Raw genomic sequence first — 26,460 nt, forward strand, 5'->3', positions numbered from 1 at the left:
GCGGTTTATATATCATTGGAAAGAGGAGTAAGGCCCAGTGCACACCAAAACCGCTAGCAGATCCGCAATACGCTAGCGGTTTTGGGAGCTGATTTCAGAGCGATTCTAGGTATGTTTAGAGAGGTTTTCTAAACATACCTAGGGGATTTGGGTGCGTTTTTGTGTAGCAGATTACACATATTGTTACAGTAAAAGCTGTTACTGAACAGCTTCTGTAACAAAAATGGCTGGCAAACCGCTCTGAAGTAGCGTTTTTTAGAGCGGTTTGTGGTTTTCCTATACTTTACATTGACGAAACGCTTCCGAAATCCGCAAACGCGCAGCAGGAGGCGCGTTTGCGGCTTGGCAAAAACCTCAAACCGCCGGTGTGCACCATCCCATTGCAATACATTAGCCAAGCATTTTTCCAGGCGGATGCGGCCGGCGGATCGCTCTAAAAACCGCTTGGTGTGCACTAGACCTAAGAGCTTTAAAATGATATGCATCTTTCCATAGTTTCTGCACTGCTCGCAGTCCCTTTAATGCAGCTTTACTATTTTTTGTTTATTACAGTTGAGGTCTACTTTACAGGAACTTGCATTCCAATTGTGCTAGAATTGCATTTTATTGGTCTCAGAATGTCAACCTACTGAATTGAAACACTTAGCAAAGGACTTCAAATGAAATAGAATAGATCAGATTGCGCTTAAAAAAAACAAAACACAAAGCTGACACAAATCAGATGTTTCTAAAGAGCTCATTCTAATTTGAAACTCTGCATTTAAAGTGTACCTGAGACAAGCTTAAAGAGAACCCGAGGTGTGTTTAAAGAAGGTTATCTGCATACAGAGGCTGGATCTGCCTATACAGCCCAGCCTCTGTTGCTATCCCAAACCCCACTAAGGCCCCCCTGCACTCTGCAATCCCTCATAAATCACAGCCATGCTGTGAGGCTGTGTTTACATCTGTAGTGTCAGTCTCAGCTGCTCCCCCGCCTCCTGCATAGCTCCGGTCCCTGCCCCCGTCCCTTCCCTCCAATCAGCAGGGAGGGAAAGGATGCAGGCGGGGACTGGAGTTCTGCAGGAGGTGGGGAGAGCAGCAGACTGACACTATAGAGATAAACACAGCCAGCTCTGACAAGCTGTTTGTCAGCAGCGTGGCTGTGATTTATGAGGGATTGCAGAGTGCAGGGGGACCTTAGGGGGGTTTGGGATAGCAACAGAGGCTGGGCTGTATAGGCAGATCCAGCCTCTGTATGCAGATAATATTCTTCAAACCCACCTCGGGTTCTCTTGGAATCTCTGTATTTATAATTGTCTGAGGCTTCCTCCAGGTCCATGAGTTCTGTGGGCTCCCTCACTATCCTCTCCGTAGATATCCTCAGGGCTGTGGAGTCTGAATCGGATCAATTTTGGGTACCAGAAGTCTGAGTCAATAAACTGAGGAGTCGGATGATTTTTGTACCAACTCCACAGCCCTAGTAAAAATTATGCTGGGAATGCAGCTACACGTTTTTACTCCCGGATAGATGGTTCGATAGATAATTTCCGACATGTCCAATATTCCTTCCAATTGTTTTTTGGCTGATTTCTCATAGAAGTGAATGGAAAAAGATAAGAAAAACGAGCGGTAGATAAGAGAATTGAGCGCAGAATCAAGTGGAAACAACAATCGGGTGGAAAATCGAGCGGAAAAAACATATTGTGTGTACCCAGCATTAGACTAAGGAGTCAGTTGAGAGAAATTTTGGGTACCTGGAGTCAGATTCTGTGGTTTCATAAACTGAGGAGTCAGATGGTTTTTGTACTGACTCCACAACCCTGGATATACCTCCTGGTACTCTGGCCAATTGCGCCAAGTCGTGTGTTTTTGCGCATGTGTGGCAGCGAATGTGCCCCTGTCAGTTGATATTGGCTAGTCAATAAGCTTAAAAACAGGTAAACGCAAACTCACTGGTTGCCATAATGGGACTAGGAAAACAATTGTGACCAGAACAAGGCTTAAAGTTCTTAGGTTTGCACACAAACCATGGCCATTATAGGAAGTCCATCTACTATGTTGGCAGTTTAACTTTTGAGAGTGGGAAGTAGGTGTCAATAAAAGCAGAGCTAGGACAAGGAGATCTTACCGCTAGTCTCCTACAGACACAGAGGAGCCAGCAGGAAACAGACCAGAAGTGTAACCTTGTATCTGAAATCTCAGGTCCACATGGGCTGACCTTTAAATGGCTTGTGATACAATCCAGGAGACATACAAGACAAGCAATAAACATTGCCTTACCATTCTGCTCAGATGTCACAAAGATCATTAAAAGGTTCTCCAGTACATATTTCCTGAGGGACTCCAAGTCATGCTGGTCCCCTTCCAGTCTGACAGCAAAGTAGACCTGCAGCAGAAGGGAGTGTCCAGAGAGGAAGCAGCTCTGTAAATCAGAGAAGACTGAGCATTAATAAGACAAGTGTCAGCATAGACAGAACAGAGGAAAGGTGTGCTCAGGGGAAGACTCACCCTGCATTGCTGGCGCTGCCTCAGAGGAACACTACATTTCAGGCGGACCTGCCACACACTGGAGTTTAGGGTTTCTGCCTAAATGTAGAACAATGACAAGCAATATCTTACAGAAAGATTCTTGACGTGTGGTAATTCAAAGTGGACATAACAGATGCAGAACAAAAAGAAAAAAAAATTGATGCCTTGCAAGCTGGCACATTGCAGCTTAAAGAGAAACTCCAACCAAAAATTGAACTTTTTCCCAATCAGTAGCTGATACCCCATTTTACATGAGAAATTCAATGATTTTCACAAACAGACCATCAGGGGGCGCTGTGTGACTGATTTTGTGCTGAACCCCCTCCCACAAGAACCTCTGAAGACCGCGGTACTGCTGGCAAACTGCTACAATGTAACAATGTTCACAGACAGGAAATAGCTGTTATTAGCTGTCTGTAACAGACAGAACAGCTAGAAACAGCTAAATAACCTGCCCACAGTAGCAATGTCACCATGTAATAAATGTCAGAATGTGAATCTGGGAGAGGAAAGATTTTACAATGAGCAAACACTGACTAAATCATTTATACATAATTATTGTAAAAATGAAGCACTTTTTTTATTACATTATTTTCACTGGAGTTCCTCTTTAAGTGCAGGATAGAATGAAAACCCATTAACCTCCCAAGTGCTCATTTAAACCAGTGCATTACAATAAAAGCATGGCAGCAAAAATTATCCTTGCTGCAGACTAGCTTCATCACTGCTCCAATAACCGGGGGCCACAGCGTACCCTATAGCAATACATTATACTGCCAGGCAATGTGCAGTGGTACGCAAATGTCTAAGATAAAGTCCAAATGTGCAAGCTCCAGGGCTGGGCAGTTATTCTTACCCTCATTTGTTCTACTTTATGCATCACTGCTGTGGAACAAGCACCCAGGTCAGTGGCCTGACATGTTACCTAGCTGCCACCTTTTTCCAGGTCAGTGACTCACTAATCAGAGAATTAAGGTGAAAGAAGATAGGAAAACAGGAAAAAAAATCAAATTGACTTGAACGTAGTAATCCATAGGAGCAGAGCAAGAGGCTCAATTCACAGCAAAAATACAATGCATTTAAATATAATGCTATTATATGATAAACCCACACATTTTGAAAGCCACTGGTTTCAGGCTATTGCTAGGGAACCGAGTGGCTGCATACACCACTCATAAAAATATTAGGATCTTTGCTTATCTAAAACCACATACACAGATTTTCTACATTGGAGATTATTTAAGATAGTTTCAGGTAAAAATCTTTCATCAGTACAGCCAGGTCGCATCTCTAACAACTGAATTGTTGGGCTACTGTTGTCCCTCCTGTGGGTGGGGCTCTGCGCACTCATATCACCCACTCCAAAGAACAGAACAGGCTGCCCAGCAGTAGCCAAGCAGCATATAAGTATAGTGAGTGTTCCTTAAAATGGTCACCTGAAGGGATCATCAAATAACTGGCTCAGGTGACGCTAAGTGAGAATCTGCACAGGCCTTTACAGTACTGTTGAAAGCACAAACGTGATATAAGATGACCAGTATTATAAGTATCCACGTTCCAATGTAAGCCTGCCATGCCATACCTGTGATTGGGAAAGGTGGATATTTGCTATCTGTGGAAACATGACATCTGTGTTCTGGACAGAGGGCTTTGAGTCCTCAGAGGGTGCAGAGTTTATCCCCGTACCAAACACCTACAATAAAAACCAGAGGAGTTTGAGGAAACATACACTAAGATAAAAGTAACATCCAGTGTTTAAGAACTTGGATCTGTGGGATTTGGCTAACCTGATAGGTCAGGATACCATGTGCAGTAGTATTTATAAATAAAGAGCCTTCAAAACTTCCTTCTTCATCTGGCATGAAAACTACTGTGAATGACGACTTCCCTCTGGCTGGAATGACCTGACAACAGAGAAGCAAAAGAAAACATGACCTTTTATGGCTTGTATTGCACAACAAATTAGCATTCTTACGCTACACTTTTTATTAGAAACATTCTAAAAAAGGTACAGATTATGTACTTTACTGGACTGTCCGCAAGCATTTCTGCCATGACAACTCTCACCATTATGTAAAGCTGAAATTCACAGCTTTGTTCGAGGAACTATGAGGCTGTGAATAACATTTTGCAAAGTTTTAAGCACTATACAAGTGAATTTAGCTGGCAGGCACACAGCAATGAGAGGAGAGCAAGTCTTGCAGGGAATGGAATGGGGCTGTCAGAGAAGGGTGTGTCACTACTGACGCTGCATTTTTTAACAGCACCGTGGATGCTTTCACAAACACACAAATATTAGGACTCACACACAGTGTATACGAATGACTCACACATTGCAGGCTGAGAAACAAATTTCGGAGTATTTGTACAGCTCAACTGATCTACATGTGCCGTACACAGCAAACAACTAGAGGATGTCAAAATCATGGGACAAAAACTAACATCCTGTTTATGACTACAATGCTGTACATTTTTATTTATAGACCTAAATTAATCCTCTGAGGGATTGTACCAGCTTAAATCGGAGGGACTCCAGGCAGCACCAGGATGCTCTACCAGCTAACTCCTTATAACCAGAAGACCCATAAAAGCAGACTCAAATCAAAAATTGATCATCCTGTAAACAACAATATTTTTTTTTCAAGTGTAATAAACATTAATTTAACTAATTGCAGGCTGAAGCTTCTGTCTTTCTTCACCTTTCAGGTCAGTAGTATCTGGATCACACACCAGAAACGGGTATGCAGCTAATCTTGTCAGAAATATCTGATCTGCATGCTTGTTCATGGTCTGTGGCTAAAAATATTAGAGGCAATGGATCAGCAAATCAGCCAGGCAATGCGCATAGTTTCCAAGGAAATGTCTCTCACCTCTGGTTTCCTTTTACTAGAACAAGGCCTCACATCGAATAACTTGGGTTAAATAAAGCTGGAAATAAACTTCAGATGGTTGTACAATGCATAAGCCAAAAGGTCATCATCAGCGATAACCTTATGAACATGAAAATGTGCAGCCTGGCACGACTAAGTGAGAGTATGCATGTTGACTACTATTGGCTGCCTCAGCTGAGTTTCATCTAGCATGTGTACAACGCTTAAAGTGGATCCGACAAACTTTTAGGCCCGGTTCACACTTGCGTTATTTTGTGGACCGCAAACGAAACGGACGATTAAGGGTCCATTGTTAATCAATGGACCCGTGTGCACTCGTCCGTTCCTCCAGATCCGGTCCGGAATTTTCCAACCTGCTCCAATATTCAGGACGGCTCCTCTGTCCACCGCCGCCGGACCGGATCCGGACAAGATATCCAGCACAACATTAAAGAGACACTGAAGCGAAAAAAAAATATGATATAGTGAATTGGTTGTGTACTATGAATAATTACTAGAAGATTAGCAGCAAAGAAAATATTCTCATATTTTTATTTTCAGGTATATAGTGTTTTTTCTAACATTGCATCATTCTATAATATGTGCAGATTACACAACACTCAGCATTCAAAATGAGTCTTTCAGAGCAGTCTGTGCACTAATGACCTCTCCTCTAGCAGAGGAAAAGAAAACAGTTGAGATAATAAAAGTCAGATAATAGCCCTCTCCACGACTAAATTTAGTCTGAGAGTTAATGGCTTGTTTGCATAGAGATAACAACTGGAGTTTCTTAACTCTTCCTGTACTGGAAACAATTAGACTGATGTATCTGATCTTAATGTTTTATTTCTTAGCTGTACTACACATACAAATCATAATATCATTTTTTTTCCGCTTCAGTGTCTCTTTAACTGAGGAGAAACGGAAGTGCACAACACACGTCCTACCCCACTTCCTGTGGGGTTCTCTATGGTACAGGCGGCCATGTGGATGTACCCAGCGCCGGATAGCCCCCAGCCTCTCCACAGCCACCCCAGAACACAGCGGAGGACAGAAAAGGACCCAACCATCCAGATGCAGGGCCCCGCGGGACAAGGAGGATGATGTCCGCACAGCAGGCTCTCCCCAAGAAGGACTCCAGCGCTTTTCCAGACCTTCCAGGCCCCTCTTTGAAAACGGAAACGGATGCAGGACGCATGAAGAACGGAAGAAGATCCGGATGCAAACTGAACGTGACCTGATGGCCTCCTGATGGCGAACGGATGTTCTCAGAACGGACCCATGCCACCGGTAAGTATTTGATCAAAACGCAAGTGTGAACCGGGCCTTACTCATTGCATAATTGTGTTCCTTTCATATAGTTTATAGGGCATTCCTCAAGCCAAAATACTTTTTTTGTTTTGTTTTAATACTCGAATTCCCTATAAACTAAACAAGTCTCGCCAACAGCTTTTCAGAGTGCCTTGGCACTGTAGCAAGGGCTGATGGGAGCTCAGTCTGGGCAGGAGGAGGAGGTTACAAGCCATTGATTTCAGAGACAGAGGAGAAGAAGGGACTAAATTTACACACAGGCAAGCTGATAGCATCTCCTGCCCTCAGCCTGTGACAATGTAACAAACAGAACATGGCTGCCCTCATTGTATCACAGGGATAAATAATAAAACTTTTCAAGCTGTTTGCATCTAGATATGCTGTGTGAACATCATATGCTGTGTGAACATCTAAACTTTAGATAAGATATCTATATAGACAAGTTACTTGTTATAATTAGTTTTTTTTTTTATCTCGGATCTGCTTTAAGGCCAAGTTCACATTTCCCAGGGTTCCAGACATAGATGGTGACACACACACACACACACACACACACACACACACACACTAATTTTTTTATGCAAATATATAGCTTGAAAATGAACCAATCAATTTACACTTGGGTAGGGCATTATTGGTTCATTTTGAAGCTGCAAATATTTGCATACAAATTTACATACACTTGCAAAACCTCAGAAATATTTGTATCTCTCCTGTATTTTTCCTACACTGTCAACAGCTAAATCCAGAGGGAAGAGAAAGTAAGCCCATGAACAAAGTAGTCTGTCCACTACTTTACACCGAGGCAGTTTATATCCACTTGCCAATCTGCCTGTAAACAGAATTTGTTGCTGGTTGCTTACTTTGTGTTCCATATACAGCATCAGGAAATGTATCGATTCACTAAATGTGTCACTAAATGTGTACTTAAAAAGCCTGAAAATGTTCTAAGATACAATACAATACCATTTGTAAAGCACTTTTCTCCCATAGGACTCAAAGCGCATAAGATCAGTGAGGCCATCCCTAAACCTTTATAAATAAACTGTCTGGGCACTGGTTAACAACCCCTATAGTATAGGGCCTATACTATTAACAGCACACTGCCAACACAAGTGGACCTTATACCGGTTAATATACGGATATCCTTATCAAATGGGAGATGGAGAAACACTGCAGCAAGTTAGAGAACCCCTGTTATGTAATTCAGACCAGGCTGCCACTTCCAGAATTCCTGTACTCAGCCTTCCAGAACCTCATGAAATGACTGTGCTACAGCTCTATTCACCACAGAAGAGAAAAAGGATATAGATGAAAAACGTCCATGTACAGTGGTTTGCAAAAGTATTTGGCCCCCTTGAAGTTTTCCACATTTTGTCATATTACTGCCACAAACATGAATCAATTTTATTGGAATTCCACGTGAAAGACCAATACAAAGTGGTGTACACGTGAGAAGTGGAACTAGAATCATACATGATTCCAAACATTTTTTTACAAATAAATAACTGCAAAGTGGGGTGTGCGTAATTATTCAGCCCCCTTTGGTCTGAGTGCAGTTAGTTGCCCATAGACATTGCCTGATGAGTGCTAATGACTAAATAGAGTGTGCCTGTGTGTAATCGAATGTCAGTACAAATACAGCTGCTCTGTGACAGCCTCAGAGGTTGTCTAAGAGAATATTGGGAGCAACACCACAATGAAGTCCAAAGAACACACCAGACAGGTCAGGGATCAAGTTGAGAAATTTAAAGCAGGCTTAGGCTAAAAAAAGATTTCCAAAGCCTTCAACATCCCACAGAGCACTGTTCAAGTGATCATTCAGAAATAGGAGTATGGCACAACTGTAAACCTACCAAGACAAGGCCGTCCACCTGTCACAAGAGCCCTGGTGGCTGACCGCAATTGGCCTTCTAAACGGTGCCAGCGCACAGATCGTGCGAACTCTGGTCGCAGTCGACGCGCAGGAACCGTTAAGAATTAGCCGCAGACAAACCAGAAGGGAGCCTGTGAGATACGGGTAATTACAACTTCACACACTGGTTCAGGGTAAACTGCCACCACCGCGGTTACCATGGGACCGAGGAGCCCACTGACTGACTAGTCCTGCGAATAAAACGGTTAAACACACGATATTCTGTCTAGCCAACAACAAACAAACAGTAGCGTATCTTCAGAGACCCGGGATCAGTTCTGTGTGTGCTGATAAGCAGGGTAGTGGACAGTGAATGACTTGGATAAAGTCGTTTATTCACAGCAATATAAATAATATATACAGACAATTATTAAACTCAACAATTATTAAAACAGTAATAGCCAGTATAAAAAATAAAAGAAGGGAGAAAAATACTTAGGGTTTGTGGAAATATGTCCTTTCGTGGGAAAACCATCAAGTTCAAGCAAAACGGTTTCAAGTTCTTAAAGCTCTTGGTTTCAATCAAAGTTCAGCAGAATTCTTTGTTCCAGGTTACAGAAGATGGCCAATCAAGATGGCCGCCAGCCCATGTGTCCTTTGTTTCAGAGCTTGATTCAAAGTTCAGCAAAATGGCCACCAGCCATGTGTCCTCTGGCTGGCAGCAGAATGTTCAAGATGTTTCAGGGTGGAGGACACTGAGTTTGGGTCCTCTGCCATTCTTTTGCCCCTGATTCAGTAGGAGGGAGTGAGGGCGGGGAGCCACACACCCCCTTAGAAGATGAGCCCTCCCCTTGTCCTGGGGACCAGAAATCATATCTACCCATATATGGGCTCTATCTCACAGAACCGTACAGGTCAGGGCAGATTTATTAACATTTTTCAGGTCTGTCTCGATTTACCCAGCGCCCTGATACCAGACATGAGGGGTGGGACCCCTGTGGTATCATCAGGGCACTTTCAAACTGCCTAACTGGCAGTCTTTACCTCAGAATGTTCTGAAACTTCCTCAGAACCAGCACCGGGACTCATGCTACACTTCCCCCACGTTTGGCGAAGCTGCCATCTCAGGAACCCCAGAAATATGACAGATCTGGGAAGTTATGGATTATGCTATGAGACTCAGGTTATTCAGGATGTGTGCTAGCTGCTAACAGCTGACTTCCCTTTGATCTTTACCAGGGAGCAAGTTGTCAAGACCTCCCGGGGATTCGTAGCCTGCCTGGCTGCACCTAGGCATCCTTATCACCCTTTGGTTAATTAACATCTACATGAGATCAGCTAGGTGTCACCTGGTCCCCAGAACAGAAAGGGGAATTGTGCCTTCCACAGGGAATATGTCCAAGCTAATTAACACCTCCCCCCAGGCTTTTACTCAGCTAAGACAGATCCCCCAGCTGTTCCTAGGCAGAGGGATACTACACATCAAATCTTGGTTCTATTGATCTGAAGCGCAATCGATGCAGGGAATCGAGTGCGATCGCTTTTTCTTCACGGGCGGTTCCAGGACGCGCCTGCAGCCCCGCAACCGTCCGTGACACCACCTAACTCACAGACCGAACAAGGAGAGCGCTAATCAGAAATGCAGTCAAGAGGCCAATGGTGACTCTGGACGAGCTGCAGAGATCTACAGCTCAGGTGGGGGAATCTGTCCTTAGGACAACTATTAGTCGTGCACTGCACAAAGTTGGCCTTTATGGAAGAGTGGCAAGAAGAAAGCCGTTAACAGAAAAGCATAAGAAGTCCCGTCTGCAGTTCGCCACAAGCCATGTGGGGGGCACAGCAACCATGTGGAAGAAGGTGTTTTGGTCAGATGAGACCAAAATTGAACTTTTTTGGCCAAAATGCCAAACGCTATGTGTGGCGGAAAACTAACACTGCACATCACTCTGAACACACCATACCCACTGTCAAATATGGTGGTGGCAGCATCATGCTCGGGGGGTGCTTCTCTTCAGCAGGGACAGGGAAGCTAGTCAGAGTTGATGGGAAGATGGATGGAGCCAAATACAGGGCAATCTTGAAAGAAAACCTGCAGAGTCTGCAAAAGACTTGACTGGGGTGGAGGTTCACCTTCCAGCAGGACAACGACCCTAAACATAAAGCCAGGGCAACAGTGGAATGGTTTAAAACAAAACATATCCATGTGTTAGAATGGCCCAGTCAAAGTCCAGATCTAAATCCAATCGAGAAACGGTGGCAAGATCTGAAAACTGCTGTTCACAAACGCTGTCCATCTAATCTGACTGAGCTGGAGCTGTTTTGCAAAGAAGAATGTGCAAGGATTTCAGTCTCTAGATGTGCAAAGCTGGTAGAGACATAGCCTAAAAGACTGGCAGCTGTAACTGCAGCAAAAGGTGGCTCTACAAAGTATTTACTCAGGGGGCTGAATAATTACGCACACACCACTTTGCAGTTATTCTTTTAAAAACATTTTTTTGAATAATATATGATGTTCGTTCCGCTTCTCACGTGTACACCACTTTGTATTGGTCTTTCATGTGGAATTCCAATAAATTGATTCATGTTTGTAGCAGTAATATGACAAAATGTGGAAAACTTCAAGGGGGCCAAATACTTTTGCAAACCACTGTAAGCAGTGCAGAAACAACTTCATAAAAAAACCAAAGCATCTTTATATTAAATATACTTGCTAGAATGGAAAAGCAAAAAAGAATGCAGACAAAAATAAAGACGTGGTAAACGATGTTGATCTGTTGCAGGGAATGGAAGGCCGGTGAGCCTGGCAAGTAATATTCCCATCAGCACTTTTCAAACACAGGAACCTCTGTCTGACCACTTCACATCGCAGTTTGCGACTTTTAAAACTATTTAACAATTCCGCCTTGTTTTGCAACAGGTAAAAAAAAACGTCTGCATACACTGAGCTATATACTGTATGACAACTATGTAATGACTTACACTAAAAGTATGCAAAAGCCTTGTTTTTCAGTTTCAGCCTCCGAATCACTAGAAGCACATCTGCAGTGCATTAGAGGCTAACAAGGGTGCAGTGTTCTAGCAGCAGATTGCAGCCACTCACAGAGTCAGGAACACTCACCTCACATGGCTCACCACTTATTTACACAACACCTGAGCTATACACCTGATAACACATATAAAGAGAACTCTACTGTCACCATGACAAAGTCACATTAATATCACCAGTGTGTATGATATGGCTACTGTAACACAAAAGACTGAAGATAAGACTATTAACTAAGAACTGACTGTTTGACAGGGCTGGAGAACAGAAACGTACTATACCTCTAGAAGCAGGACATAAGTGAACATCAGTTATCCTGCTGACATAGCTGTGTATTGTTTAAAATTCCTATATACATTTGTGGTTAGAGCTGAAACATGAGGGAGAGGAACATGTATATTGGTAGTCACTGGTTAAAAAACAAGATGGCGACTGTAGGTTTCTTAACCTGAATCTGTTTGCAAATTGGAACACTGTTCCAGCTTTGTCCCCGTGCCTTCTTTGTTGCCCCCTTTGCTCCAGTGTCTCCCTCTGTGCTTCTGTGTCCCCAGCTGTACCACTTCGTTTCCCCTCTGTCACCAGTGTCCGCTTCTGTTCCCCTGTGCATCCATTGCTCCTCTCTGTGCAACCTCTGTCTTCCTGTGCCAACTTTAGTTCCCATGTGCCCTCAGTCTCCCCTCTGCCCCGTGTGCCTCTGTCCCCCCCCCAGTGTCCCCCTCTGCTGCAACCTCTGTCCCCCTGTGCCTCTGGTGGTTTTAGTGGCCCCCTCCTGTGCTCCCTGAACCTAACCTATATTGCACAGTAAGAAACAGCAGAAGCAGTGCCGCTCCAAGCCAAAGACTAGCATTGTGCGTCCATGCACTCCGCTCTCTCTAGTGTCGGCATCTTCTGTATGTCGTATGACTGAACGGAGGAGGATGCTCTGAACTCCGACTGGAAGGTAAATGCAGAGCTGCTTCTGCTGCGACTTACTCTGCATTGTAAATTAGGCTGGAAGGGCACAAGCTGGGACATGGAAGGGGTTAAAGTTTGAAGTTCTTTCAAACTTCTTTCACTGCAGCAGGAAACGTCATTACAACAGGATTGGCGGGCCGTTCATATGCCTGCCACCTACCTGTGCTCCAGGGGAGGGAGCAAGGGAGTCACTTTATGGCTCTATGAAACTCCTAAGACTAATTTTTCCAATGGCAATTTCTCTGGAATGGATGAAAATTGTGTCCCCTACAAACAATAAAAACATCTAGTAGTAGGATGAATCAGGGCTTAAAAAAAGTTTCAGTGCGGATGCATAAAAGACTACACAAAGCCAACTATAGTAGTTTGAATAGGGCGATAAAAATGTCTTTTTAAGAGTATGTTAATTTCCAAAGATTATGCTTTGAGGAATAGTAATGTTCTCAATATTAATTTGTACCCTTTGGTTACTTGCTATTGTACTGCCTCATAGCAGGAGATTTTCTGCTCCTCTGGCATTGTCTAGCAAGCATGCATATTCATGTGCACACATTTCATTCCAGATAAATGCAGTAGTCAGATCGTACTCTGTGTTACAGCTTAGTATCTGGACGGCACAACACAGCTCCTGCGGTTTGTTCCAAGTTATCAGATTTGAATGGATGCCTGCAAGTGAAGCATTCAGCGTCTTGTTTTATCTTATGGGACTCTAGCAATAGGATCTCTGCACTTGCAGAAAACCTGTAGTGGGAGGACTAGCGAGGTTGCCATGTTTATTCCCTAATATAAACACTAGCTTGGGTTTTTTTTGGGCTTCCGCAGAGTAAATTTCCAGCCAGAACGACCGGTCGAATAGATAATTTCCGACAGGTACAATCAGATTCCCAATCAATTTTTTGATCTGCATAAAATGTAACAAAAACCTGATCAGACCTGTTGCAAGTTATTGATTCGACCAGTCGATGAGACAGGAAATTTCTTGGTGTGTACCTGGCCTAACAAGCCCAAATGACACAGCTAAAAAGTGCAAAGAAGTGGTTACTAACAGATACAGAAACTGATAGAAATCTGTTACATTGATAATGAAAACATCTGACCCACCCGAGCTGCAAAATTCAACAGAAATATAAACATGAATTATTTAGCACAGCAATGCAGAAATGCATGTTGGGAAAATGGGTCTGGCTGGATTGTGCCAAGAAAAGCTCCATGTATTGGATCGCAGCCAGGACATAGTTTCCAAGAGCACATCAACACTCACTCTGCTATGTACAGGAGACACATGGAAATTTCTACCACTTGTAAACACTGAATTCACTTCAATTTCTGTGTCCCTACTAGGGTTGAAAGCACAGAACGACTGTGCTTTAGGGAGCCCCACCGACCTGAAAACACAAGAAAAAAGACAGACATTACTTGTATTGTGTAAACGGACACCAAGAACAGTTCTTTAGGTACACACATATGAAGCAATGGCTAAGATTACAGTCTTAGCTAGTGTTAAAAAAAAATAAAAATCAGTGTAGAGCCGGGACAAGGTCCTCCAGCACTCAAGGCTGAGACACCAAAATGCACCCCCCATACCTCCCACCCCAGCCATCACATACTGATTGCTATTAGACTAAGAGGCGCCGCAGGGCCCGCATCACCTTAATCTCTAGTCTCTTAATCTAGTTATATGGCTGCAGTCACTGCCATGTACCCCCTTTTCTTATTTCTCTCTGCTCCAAGCAAGATAGAGGAATAATAGCTGAGTGAGTTGTGCACCCCATTCTACACTGCGCCCTGAGGCTGGAGCCTCTCTCGCCTCTGCCTCAGCCCAGCCCTGCACATACAGTATAACAAATGTATGAAAACATTGCGTAGTGATGTAATTTATAATATATTCCTGATTTGGCCCTTCTGCAGTGGCGTGGCCAAGTAGCTATGGGCCCCACTGAAAGTTTTACACTTGCAGTTAACTTCCACTTGTTTCCAAGTTAACTGAAATGAAGCCAGGAAATACACACAACTCTAAATTGGTGGGCTAACTCAAATCGGTCCATTCGCAGGTCCAGTCTGTTTTTCTGGAGTTGTTGTGTGACTCCACTTTATGCAAGTTGAGCCAAGTTTTGTTGGTGTGTGTGTGTGTGTGTGTGTGTGTGTGTGTGTGTGTGTGTGTGTGTGTGTGTGTGTGTGTGTGTGTGTGTGTGTGTGTGTGTGTGTGTTTTATTGCTCTGCACTGTCAGCTCCTCACATGCAAGTTAGTAACTTGAATGAGTGAACCAGCTTTCATTTCTACTGGTTTCCCTCTGTAGATAAGCCAGAGCCGGTGATATATTCCGAGTCCTCTCCCCCTCCTTAGAATTGTCACGGCCAGAAACATGCACCGTCATGCAATCTAAGCATGCATGCGCATGACTGGGTGGAGAGATCACCAAAGCATTACATGATCCTCTCATATCTCCAAGCTTGGAAGAATAAGCTGAACATAAACAGAATCATTTTGTTCAGCACAGAAAAATCTGTAGTGGTAATTAGTTTTACGTAGCTAATACGACAGTTAAAGTAAGAAATCTAGCTACAGTATTATGAGTAAGTTTACTTTCCTTGCTTCTAGTTTTCTTTACATAAAGTCCAATGACATTCTTATTCAGCATAACTGTCTCATGATGAGATGTATCTGAATCCAGCCAGCTCTGACGAGGAATATAGCGCCATTACCTGCATACATAATAGTTCTCTGGGCACCCCTAAGGGTGCTTTATAAACCAGCTCGCACAAATCTGTCCTAGCTTGTTCAAACAAAACCAGTTTGTAGCTTTTGCCTTCAGCCTATTTGCATGTTAAATATTTATTTATGTATTTGTTTATCTGTAGTAAATAATCAAGAGTGATATAAAATTCCAGTCAAATATAGCAGCATATCCTTTAATCCAAACATGAACCCAGTCCGAAATCAAACATTTTGTTTTTAAACCAGAAAGCCATCTTCATATTTGGTCATATAACCCCCTGCACCCCAGTAAACGGTGAGAGGACGCTACTCTACATGGTCAGCCAATCAGCTTCCACTGTTTTGTACAGTACTGATACTAATATGTTAAACTCCAGTGAAAATAACGTAATGAACAGTAGTGCTTAATTTTTACAATAATTATGTATAAATGATTTAGTCAGTGTTTGCCCATTGTAAAATCTTTCCTCTGCCTGATTTACATTCTGACATTTGTGACATGGTGACATTTTTACTGCTGGCAGGTGATGTCAGTGGAAGGAGATGCTGCTTGCTTTTTTTTTGGCAGTTGGAAACAGCTGTTATTTCCCACAGTGCACAGCACCATGGTCCTGACATCACACTTTGGGAGGGGTTTCAACACAATATCAACCATACAGGTGATCCATTTGAGAAAAGGAAAAGCTTTCTCATGGGAAAGGGGGTATCAGCTACTGATTGGTATGAAGTTCAATGCTTGGTCACAGTTTCTCTTTAAATGGTCCCCTTTTGCATAGACAGGTTGGAGATACAGTTTTCAGAAGCTAGACACATGCTAACCATACACAGGTCAATTATAGCCTGATATGCCAAGCCAATCAATACCTATCCGGCTGGAACTACACTGCATAGCAAGGTTCATTTTGAGTTGATTTTTAGCAGAAATCTATAAAACATTGATTGAACCACATGCACTGTACTACTTGATGTACTACAATGCTAAGGGCCCATCAACCTCCAACAATTCCTGCATCAAACTGCACAGAGATTTGTCAACATTTCCAATCAGCCTACCAAAATTAAAAACTACAATACATTGTTCAAATGGGGCAACAGTAAAATGGGGTATTTTCTCAAACTGAATAAGCCAAGCATTGATTAGAAAATTCAATACCGGAATAGCAAGCCTAAAGGTGGCCAAACACTGTGCAATCTAACTGTACAATCAATCATCAATCACACCACTTTTATGTAGTATAAGAAACTACCTGAAAAATATATCCAAGTCACAGTGAATTTATTTGCGTTGTAGTACATGGATGTTGGTAAGATAGTATAACAATTGTACAGTCAGATTGCATAGTGTGTGGCCACCTTTAGGTATACTGCCGTGATGTACATTCACTGTCCAATGAAAAAAAAGAAATCCATTGCTGCACAAATAGTGGTCTTCAGCTGGCTATATAATTCAAGTGTGTGAGAGTGTGTGAGAGTGTGTGTGTGTGTGTGTGTGTGTGTGTGTGTGTGTGTGTGTGTGTGTGTGTGTGTGTGTGTGTGTGTGTGTGTGTGTGTACATGGTGATATATGCTAAGCAATTTTATTCCATCAGGACATGTATACTGTATTACAAATGTCAAACATATGTATGCAAAAACATACAAGCAGAATGTGTAACTGTTGAGTGTTGTAAGGAGTTCAAAATATCGAAACCAGCCACATACATTCTGCAACTCTTTGGCAATGACTGGTAGGAAGGTCAGGTGCTAAAAAGGTCTAAATAGAAAAAAAGGAAACTGTTTCTATTGTGTGCAGTAATACCCACTGTAAGGAAGATAGTCAGTTTTAACCATTGCTAAGTGAATGAGAATGTTGCATGCATTGGATAGATGTTAATTATGGGGCATAAAGTTTTGTATGTTGTGTTTGGCATCATTCACAGTGACAGCTGCATTGCATTCCCTGTGAAAGCAGGAACGCCAAGGGAAAGCGGTGCCGCACTTTAGAGGTACGTTGCATTGCATACAGTGTACCATACAGTCAATGAACAGTATGCTTCATTGTAACCTTTACAGCGCGTTTTGTAATAAAGCACGTTGCCAAGCCGCACTCAGTTGTGCTGCAACACACCTGCCTCACTGTGACTGTCCCATATGTGGTGCATTGTAGTGCAGCATGATGAGTTACTGAGTGGCCGTTATGCCACACCACAACTTACCACTGTGAACATGGCCTCATTGGTTACTTCAATAACCCAGGAACCCACCTATATATCAACATACCACTATATCGTTACATAACAAGATCTCTTGGCTATAGGCTGACTAGCATTACAAGTTATTCAGGAAAAATGGACACTACAAGACATTATCTGTAAAAGAAAATATGTTGGTCAATTTTCTGTTCTGTCCCCATTTGGTACTTACTGAGATCCAAAATCCAGCACAGAAGGCTGCAGGTGTAAGGCCCTCCCACTAGGCCTTGCTATACTGAAAGAAAAAAGAAAGACAATACTTCACTGCTCAGAAATAAAACTCTTAAATGTACTGTATCGTATATCCCACAAACAGCAGCACATACTGTACACTTAAATCAGAATAACTGCAAGAAAGTCACAAGTCGTCAAAACACGAATTTGCCATTAAAAAAAAAAATTGCATGTTGCCATTATAACACGGCTGCTTGGTAATATATCAGCATCCTGCTGAGGTTCACTAATTCTATGGTTTTGTATCATCCACAGGAATAGTAACATCTTTCTATTACTTGTTGGATGGGGGAAGGGGAGGGGTGGGGCCACTTCAGTAGTGATCTCTGCAGCCTGTACCTGTTCACACAAGACCAACCCAGAAAAAGATCAATTTAGGACATTTTTATTGTCTTCCAACCAAAACGTTACACATGTAAATACATGCTCCCTTGTTCTTACAACCCACTCTATAAACAGGTTGTCATGGAACACTACCAAAGCTGTCAATGAATCAGATAAATATAATTTCCAATATAAAAATCTGATCTTACCTCACCATAACAGCATACAAGATGTGAACCATATTTCAAAATCCATGCTTATTATTCATTAGATAAAAGGTAAAAAGTAACATACATTTCTCAGATTTTTCTATTTCTCCTCCATTCCATACGACCAAACAAAAGGTGTAAACTTGATATTAAAAAAAAAAAAAATAATCCATTCTGCGTTGGTGTCTCTTTAGGCCTTTTTCCTACATCACACAATTTAATTCAATGCTGAAAATGTGTTTTGCTGCTTGGAAAGACACAAACATAACATAACTCACAGTATTCTGTTTCCAATAGTGCGCTGGGAATATTGTCCAACTGAAAACACTCAGCATCTCTTCTGAAATTTATTTGGGTGCTGCTTCTCAGCTATAGTATAAATATAACGCGGGCTCAGTTGCTTAGCCTATATTTAAGTGAGCTCCGGGGCCCAAATCACACATTAGCCCATATGCAATTCACTTTTTCTCCATAGTTTTCTCCTCTGTGATATTTTCACAGCTTGTCATAAAATGCCTTTTAAGCCACGAGCAAACAAGAAAATGGTCAAAATAAATTTGATAGTACTTTTTCACCAGCTTTTGGGTACCCTTTCAACTGTAAAATGTTGAAAATCTAATTTAAAGAGAATATGAAAATCACCTAGGCGATAACTCAGGTGAAAAAGTGAATTGCATATGGGCCAGTATAGCAAATGTCTGCAGCTTGGCTATACTGTAGACAATAGATACCAAACATAACCATTTGCATATGACTTTCCCTTCTACCGGTATGGCGATTGTCATAGGGCTACGTGCGATTCTCTATGGTGTTGCAATTTCACTTATGATGAGTGTATAATCATACGCCAGGTACAACCAAACTATTAGAATACATTAGCTCTATATCCATAAAATGTCACCTCCATACATTTTTTTCACAAATTTCCAGGTACTAACCCAACCGCAATCTTCAGTCCTTCCATGAAAACCTCCTGTTCCCAAGTTTGGCCACTTCGGGTCACTCTCACATCCAGAACTTCACAAATGTCACCACTCCTTTGGAACTCTCTTTCACACATTGGCCACCATGCTCAGATGGCCACCATGCTCAGAGCACAGAAACCTTCAAATGCACCCTCTTCACTATGGCGGTACCATTGTCCAGCATCAGCTGAATGATCACACTGCAAAGGCCTTGGAAAGTCACACGGTGCGCCAAAGCCCGCGACCAGTGAGAAAAAATAAATTTACTTATGACTTCTGATTTACTTCCAGGAGTCGCAGAGTAACGCAGTACAGCCTTTTCGTTACTTCTGCGGCAACCACAGCACTTCCGTCACATTGGGTTATACTGTGGCCAGTCTCAGAGACTAATGGCTACAGTGCCTAGCCGCAGTGGGGGAGAGTACTGCAATGCGCCATGTGTGAAAGTAACCTCAAACACACCTCTTCATACAAGCTTATAACCAGTCATGTCACCCTTTAGATATATTTGCACATCTGCATCATATGCTTGTCTCTAGGTTTCCTTGCCTAGCCCCCTATTCAATTAACTTTTTCTCCAAGGTGATATCTTTACAACTCATCAATAAAATTCCTTTTAAGCCGAAAGGAAGCAAGTATATAAAATAATTTTGATATTACTTTGCAATTGCAGTACCAAAAATTGAAACGTGCTGAGAAGTTATTTTAAGGAGAAAAAAAAATCTCCTATGGGAAAACTCAGGAGAAAAAGTTAATTAAATAAGAGCCCTAGTGTTCACCCCCCACTACTATATAGAGTGTAAGGTCACAAGGACAGGGTCCTTCCACCTAGTGTTTTTTGTTTCTGCTGATCTATCACATAAATGTACAGCTGTATTGCTGAAGGTTTTCTACCATAAATTACGTTTTTATTTGTACTTCTGTTGCCGCATTTTTTTTTTAACAGTTAAAATTTCATTGATTTTTTGGGGGGAAAAAACTAAAAAGTACAGCATAGTATACATTTAGCTGAGATAACAGCAGTGCATTAACATATGACAGATCATCACAGCTTCATGACACAAATTTACAGTAGTCAATATTAGGCGTACATGTGACTTATGCAAACTGACTGTAATCCTGAGTTACATTACCAGGAAGTGAAGATACCCTGCTGTGGGTAAAGAAAAGGAAAGAAGGAGAAGAAAGTAAAAAAAAAAAAAAAAAAAGAGAGAGAAGAGGAAAGGTTGACCGCCAACTTCCTAGATCCCCCCCCCCCCCCCCCCCCCAAAGAGTATTATTCCAAGATTGGAATAAAATCAGTCTGTAGGATCCATGATTTTGCTTTCCCACACTCCCCAAACTTTATATTTTTTTGGACATCGCCTGTTTATGTATGTAGTTTTGTATAATGGAAGGGAATGGTTGATAGATTTGGCCCACAATCCCAACGTTGGGACAGAAGATTTCTTCCATAACTTAAGGATTTCTTTTCTAGCTTGGAAACAGAGGGTTCTAACCAGTATCTGTTTGTGTTTAGTAAGGCTGTCTTCCTCCAATCTCCCCAAAAGCATGAAACCCAGATCTAAAGGAAGGGTCAATTAATTATTGACAATATATCCCTCCAGAAAGAGACAATCAGGGGGCACGACGAAAATATATGTACAAACAGCCCCAATTCCATGTGGCACCTCCAACATCTATCGGAAATGGGTTGGTCCATTATGTGCATACGTTCGAGTATAATAAGCATTGTGTAGGAATTTAGTCTGTATTAATTGGTCCCTGGCAGGAATGACCGAGGTGGGGTAAAGTTCCAGGATTTCATCCCAGTCATCCCTCTCTAAATCGGTCACCACCAGCTGTCATTTTCGTAGACATTTGTCTAATCGGTCATTGTTTAGTGTTAAAAGTGTTAGGTATATTGCTGAAAGTGTTTTTGGTAGATCCCTAGTTAAGAGTAGTTGTTCTAAATCTAAATCATCCATGCTAAGTGTAGGAGGAAATTTGCCAAACTGAAGTATAGGCATGTCGGAGTTGGAGATAGTGAAAGAAATGTGAATTTGGAAGATTGAATTGTGCTTTAAGGGAATCGGTAGGATGGATTGTCCCTGTTGAATTTGAGCCAGTGTTTTAATCCCATAACTGGCCCAGACTATTGGGTCTGGGATAGTCTGGAAGTGTTGAAGCCGCCCATTGCGCCATAGTGGAGTATGGGGAGATATCACTTGTTCCTTTGCCAGCGGGGCTCTAGCCGCCCTCCATGTCTTCCACACAGTTATCATAGCTTGCGTATTCTTTGGGGAGCATTTGGGACCTCTATAAGCCAAGTTTGTTAGTTGCTCGTATGAGCCGAGAATTGCAGCCTCCGTCGTGATTGCAGGGTTGTGATCATCTTGCGAGAACCACCAGCAACCCAGAAGTATTTTTGAAAATGGGGCATAGCTAAGCCACCTCTGTTTCTTGGTAATTGTAGGATGTCTATAGCTATTCGTGGCTGCTTACCTGCCCAAATAAATCTAAGAAGAATGGAATCTCGTTTCTTAAAAAAATCTCTGTGGAAGCCAAATTGGAGACTGACGGAAGATATAAGTAAATTTGGGTAAGTAAATCATCTTTATCAGATTTATTCGGCCTATTAGAGTTAATGGGAGTTTATCCCAAATCCTACATTTGGTCTCTAAGGATTGTACTATAGGATCAATATTCAAGGTCTGGTAAGTGTTAATGTCCCTAGTAATTTGTACCCCCCGATATTTAAATTGTGGAACTGACTTCAGCAAGTAGGGAGGGGTAGAATTATTCAAGGAGGGAGGATCAAGGTGAAATAGAACTGACTTAAACCAGTTAATTTTAATTCCAGAAAATTCCCCCAAACATATTAAAAAAGTTAAGCGCAGCAGGTAGGGAGGAGTTGGGGTCACTGAGGAACAGCAGATCATTGTCTGCATATAGAGAATTTTTTTCCTCTAAGTTACCCAATTTAAGGCCCTGGACATTGTTTGTCTAACATAGGCACCTATAGACTCCATTGCCAGAGCGAAAAGCGCCGGCAATAGAGGACAGCTTTGTCTTGTGCCTCTCTCCAGGTTGAAGGGCTTTGAAATATTATTCCCTGTGTTAATTTTGGCGGTTGGATTTTCATATAAAAGTTGGATCCATTTTAAAAAGTCCCCCAAAAACCCAAATTTTCGCAGTACAGCCCATAAATAGCACCGTTCAACGGAGTCAAAGGCTTTTTCTGCATCAAGGAAGCGATAACTCTCTGCCCCTATTGGAGTGTTCAGCCTGGATGTTTGCAAATAGTCTCATATACATATCTGTCCCCTTACCGGGCATGAACCCCGATTGATCCTGATGAATCAACTTCGTAATGATCTTGTTCAAGCGAGTGGCTAGAACCGTAGCTAATATTTTCCCATCTACATTTATCAGGGAGATCGGACGGTATGAAGAGCATCAAAGAGGGTCTTTATCTGGTTTGGGTATGACTATAATAAGTGCTTCTGACATGGAGAGAGGGAGAGAACCCCCAGCAAAGGAACTTTGAAGAGTGTTTTTAAGTTTGGGTGTTAACAATTTGTACAATTCTATCGGTAACCCGTCTAAAACAAGGGTCTTCCCAGTTTGCATAGATCCTATTGCATCATAAATTTTGTCTAACGTTAAAGGAGCTTCTAAGGATTGAGCGTCAGTATCTGATAGTGTGGGTAATGTAACCCCTACTAGTAGGGAAAAACGAGGGGTGGGAGCTGGGCACCCGGCAGTAATGAGGGTGAGCAACGCCTGCTCCAGTATGGCATATGCAGGTCCTCACTTCTATAGCCGCAACATGACATGCACAGTGACGTGCTACCAGTGGAAAGAAAGGAAGAAAGTTCCCAATGTTACATGAAACCATAAAGATACAGAGACCGGGCACCGTCCTGTTACTGCATTTATTCACTGTCCGCAGTCAAATGACATATGGTATTGAATATAAGCATCAAACCTGTCAGCAGTCTTGCATCAAAATATCATGGATACATCCAGTGAGGCCTGTAGGGAGGTGTGGTGACCAGGGGGTGATGGATGTGCACAACAGCCGTTTCGCGCTCTGTAGCGCTTGCTCACGTGCGTATCCGGGCAAATGACGGAGCTTCTGAGTCTCGGATATCTTGACCCGAGACTCCGCCCACAGCGCACGTCATTGGTCCGTAAGTGGAGGTCATGTGAAGTGCTTCCTGTTGGAGTGCGGGAGGACTACAGTACTGGCGGAAGTGACCCGTCAGAGAGTCCATGCATGCGCCATTACTGGCAAATGTGCATAAAAGAAAGGATAAATTACCTGGGACGGAATAGGTGTGCATGGGGTGATAGGAGGGAACTTATCCCAATATGTAAAACATGTGGGGGTGTTAGGTGATAGGTCATACATCATTAATCACTCTATTAAAACGTGAAACCACACACGACTGCTACAGTCTAAACGTTATATAACATGCTGGTGAGTAAACATAAATGTAAATTAAAACCATTCCGTTTTATTGTTAAATTACCTATTCCCAAACTAAAAACACTTCGGGGAGTCTTTATTCCAGGAGATAAAAATCGAGAAAATATCTCGATATGCCGCCTGACCATTGTCACTGCGGCATATTCTTCAAGAGAGTACACTAATAGGACCGGGGCCACAGTGCTATCTGTACAAGGAGGTATTAAGACATAACTAAGTTGTTGCCCTGGGTCAGCCACCCAGGGCGACACTCGCCACCAGTTCGGCTGGATGGATACATGGCTCCAGCACATACATACCATGTGCCTTTGCCAACTTCTGAAACGAGGGGAAAGGAGGGCACCACACCATGGGTCCCAGGGGTGTGGCGGGAGATATGGGGTGTGCAATAAAACGTGGGGCAACGATGTTGCACCGACCCACCCATGTCTTAAGATAGAACATGGGACCATATTGCATTGACTACAGGGAGGGGGGCATTGTGCCACCACATTCCCAAGTGTATTAGGTCAGGGCAGGACTGTCCCACGTATATGCACCACCCCTGGTCCCACACCACACCGTAAAAAATTCTTGGGACAGGGAAAGCCTATTAGCGAATCCCAGTGCGAATTGCACTGCTACTATGGGGTGCCCCGTTTGGCTCATTTTAACATAAATATCCAGCCTAATATGGTGGGGTGTCTTAAAATACCAAGGGGAATGTGAGCATGGTGGGAACGGAAATGGAGAGAAAACTCCTATGATCTCACTAATGGGGAAAACAGACCAGGGCTGGATGATGAGTATTAGCGGGGACTGAGGGAATCAGGGAGTGGGGGGGGGAGATTATGGAGAGAGAAGGGGAAGTGAGGGGAACGGGAGAGGGGTTCCCATATGGCAAGGATAAGGAGGATGGTGGGCGGGTGTAGACCTCCCCAAAAGAGATTGGCCGTCATGCCTTAAGGGTCAAGAAAGCATGCCAATTCCAGTCTGTCATTGAGGCCTAAAGGCCCCATGGCATCCGTCTGCAAAATGATTCGCGACTCGCGTCTAGTTAGTTCGCGATCACGATCGCCTCCTCCTCTTGTGAGGAAAAATTGGGCCATGATCACCAGAGATCCTATGTTACAGCAGATTTTCCCCAAACCCCCACGAGTAGCGTTCCGCCGAGCACCCACATTGGGAGACAGCTTAGTCCAGAGCGAGTATCGAACACCCTGCCCCTCCAATTGGTTATCTGCCAGACGCCCTAAAGGGAACCGTCACTGCGGCCACTGCAAGTTCTGCCCATACATGGTGGAGGGCACGAACTACCAGTTGGGCGCAGTGAATTGGGAAGTAAAGACTCTCATAACCTGTCAGACTAAATTTGTTGCCGATGTTATGTTTTGCCCGTGCTCATTTTTTTACGTGGGCAAGACAACTAGGCCCCTAAAGGAGAGGGTGGGCGAGCACCATGGCTCCATAAAGAGTGGTAAGGGATGCCAACGTCTGATCGAGCATGTTCGTAGCGCGCATGGAGGCAGGTCCTCCGGTTTGAGGTTTGCGGGCCTTTTTCACGTCGCACCTTTGAGACGAGGAGGCGATCGAGATCGCGAACTAACTAGACGCGAGTCGCGAATCATTTTGCAGACGGATGCCATGGGGCCTTTAGGCCTCAATGACAGACTGGAATTGGCATGCTTTCTTGACCCTTAAGGCATGACGGCCAATTCTTTTGGGGAGGTCTACACCCGCCCACCATCCTCCTTATCCTTGCCATATGGGAACCCCTCTCCCGTTCCCCTCACTTCCCCTTCTCTCTCCATAATCTCCCCCCCCCACTCCCTGATTCCCTCAGCCCCCGCTAATACTCATCATCCAGCCCTGGTCTGTTTTCCCCATTAGTGAGATCATAGGAGTTTTCTCTCCATTTCCGTTCCCACCATGCTCACATTCCCCTTGGTATTTTAAGACACCCCACCATATTAGGCTGGATATTTATGTTAAAATGAGCCAAACGGGGCACCCCATAGTAGCAGTGCAATTCGCACTGGGATTCGCTAATAGGCTTTCCCTGTCCCAAGAATTTTTTACGGTGTGGTGTGGGACCAGGGGTGGTGCATATACGTGGGACAGTGCTGCCCTGACCTAATACACTTGGGAATGTGGTGGCACAATGCCCCCCTCCCTGTAGTCAATGCAATATGGTCCCATGTTCTATCTTAAGACATGGGTGGGTCGGTGCAACATCGTTGCCCCACGTTTTATTGCACACCCCATATCTCCCGCCACACCCCTGGGACCCATGGTGTGGTGCCCTCCTTTCCCCTCATTACAGAAGTTGGCAAAGGCACATGGTATGTATGTGCTGGAGCCATGTATCCATCCAGCCGAACTGGTGGCGAGTGTCGCCCTGGGTGGCTGACCCAGGGCGACAACTTAGTTATGTCTTAATACCTCCTTGTACAGATAGCACTGTGGCCCCGGTCCTATTAGTGTACTCTCTTGAAGAATATGCCGCAGTGACAATGGTCAGGCGGCATATCGAGATATTTTCTCGATTTTTATCTCCTGGAATAAAGACTCCCCGAAGTGTTTTTAGTTTGGGAATAGGTAATTTAACAATAAAACGGAATGGTTTTAATTTACATTTATGTTTACTCACCAGCATGTTATATAACGTTTAGACTGTAGCAGTCGTGTGTGGTTTCACGTTTTAATAGAGTGATTAATGATGTATGACCTATCACCTAACACCCCCACATGTTTTACATATTGGGATAAGTTCCCTCCTATCACCCCA

General features: G+C 43.2%; 1 protein-coding gene across 2 annotated transcripts in view; it reads right to left on the minus strand.

Annotated features, from left to right (window-relative positions):
• The window catches only part of TMEM131L (transmembrane 131 like), a 151,203-nt gene that overhangs the window by 80,023 nt on the left and 44,720 nt on the right, over nucleotides 1-26,460 (minus strand). For both annotated transcript variants that reach the window (XM_068278905.1, XM_068278904.1), the window contains exons 4-9: nucleotides 17,660-17,722; nucleotides 13,803-13,926; nucleotides 4,296-4,412; nucleotides 4,091-4,201; nucleotides 2,488-2,565; nucleotides 2,260-2,401 (exon numbers count right to left, since the gene is read on the minus strand). In XM_068278905.1, coding sequence (XP_068135006.1) covers nucleotides 2,260-2,401; nucleotides 2,488-2,565; nucleotides 4,091-4,201; nucleotides 4,296-4,412; nucleotides 13,803-13,926; nucleotides 17,660-17,722 — 635 coding nt within the window. The remainder of the gene's footprint in view (nucleotides 1-2,259; nucleotides 2,402-2,487; nucleotides 2,566-4,090; nucleotides 4,202-4,295; nucleotides 4,413-13,802; nucleotides 13,927-17,659; nucleotides 17,723-26,460) is intronic.

The sequence above is a fragment of the Hyperolius riggenbachi genome, chromosome 1 (genome assembly GCF_040937935.1).
Source record: "Hyperolius riggenbachi isolate aHypRig1 chromosome 1, aHypRig1.pri, whole genome shotgun sequence".
Classification (NCBI taxonomy): domain Eukaryota; kingdom Metazoa; phylum Chordata; class Amphibia; order Anura; family Hyperoliidae; genus Hyperolius; species Hyperolius riggenbachi.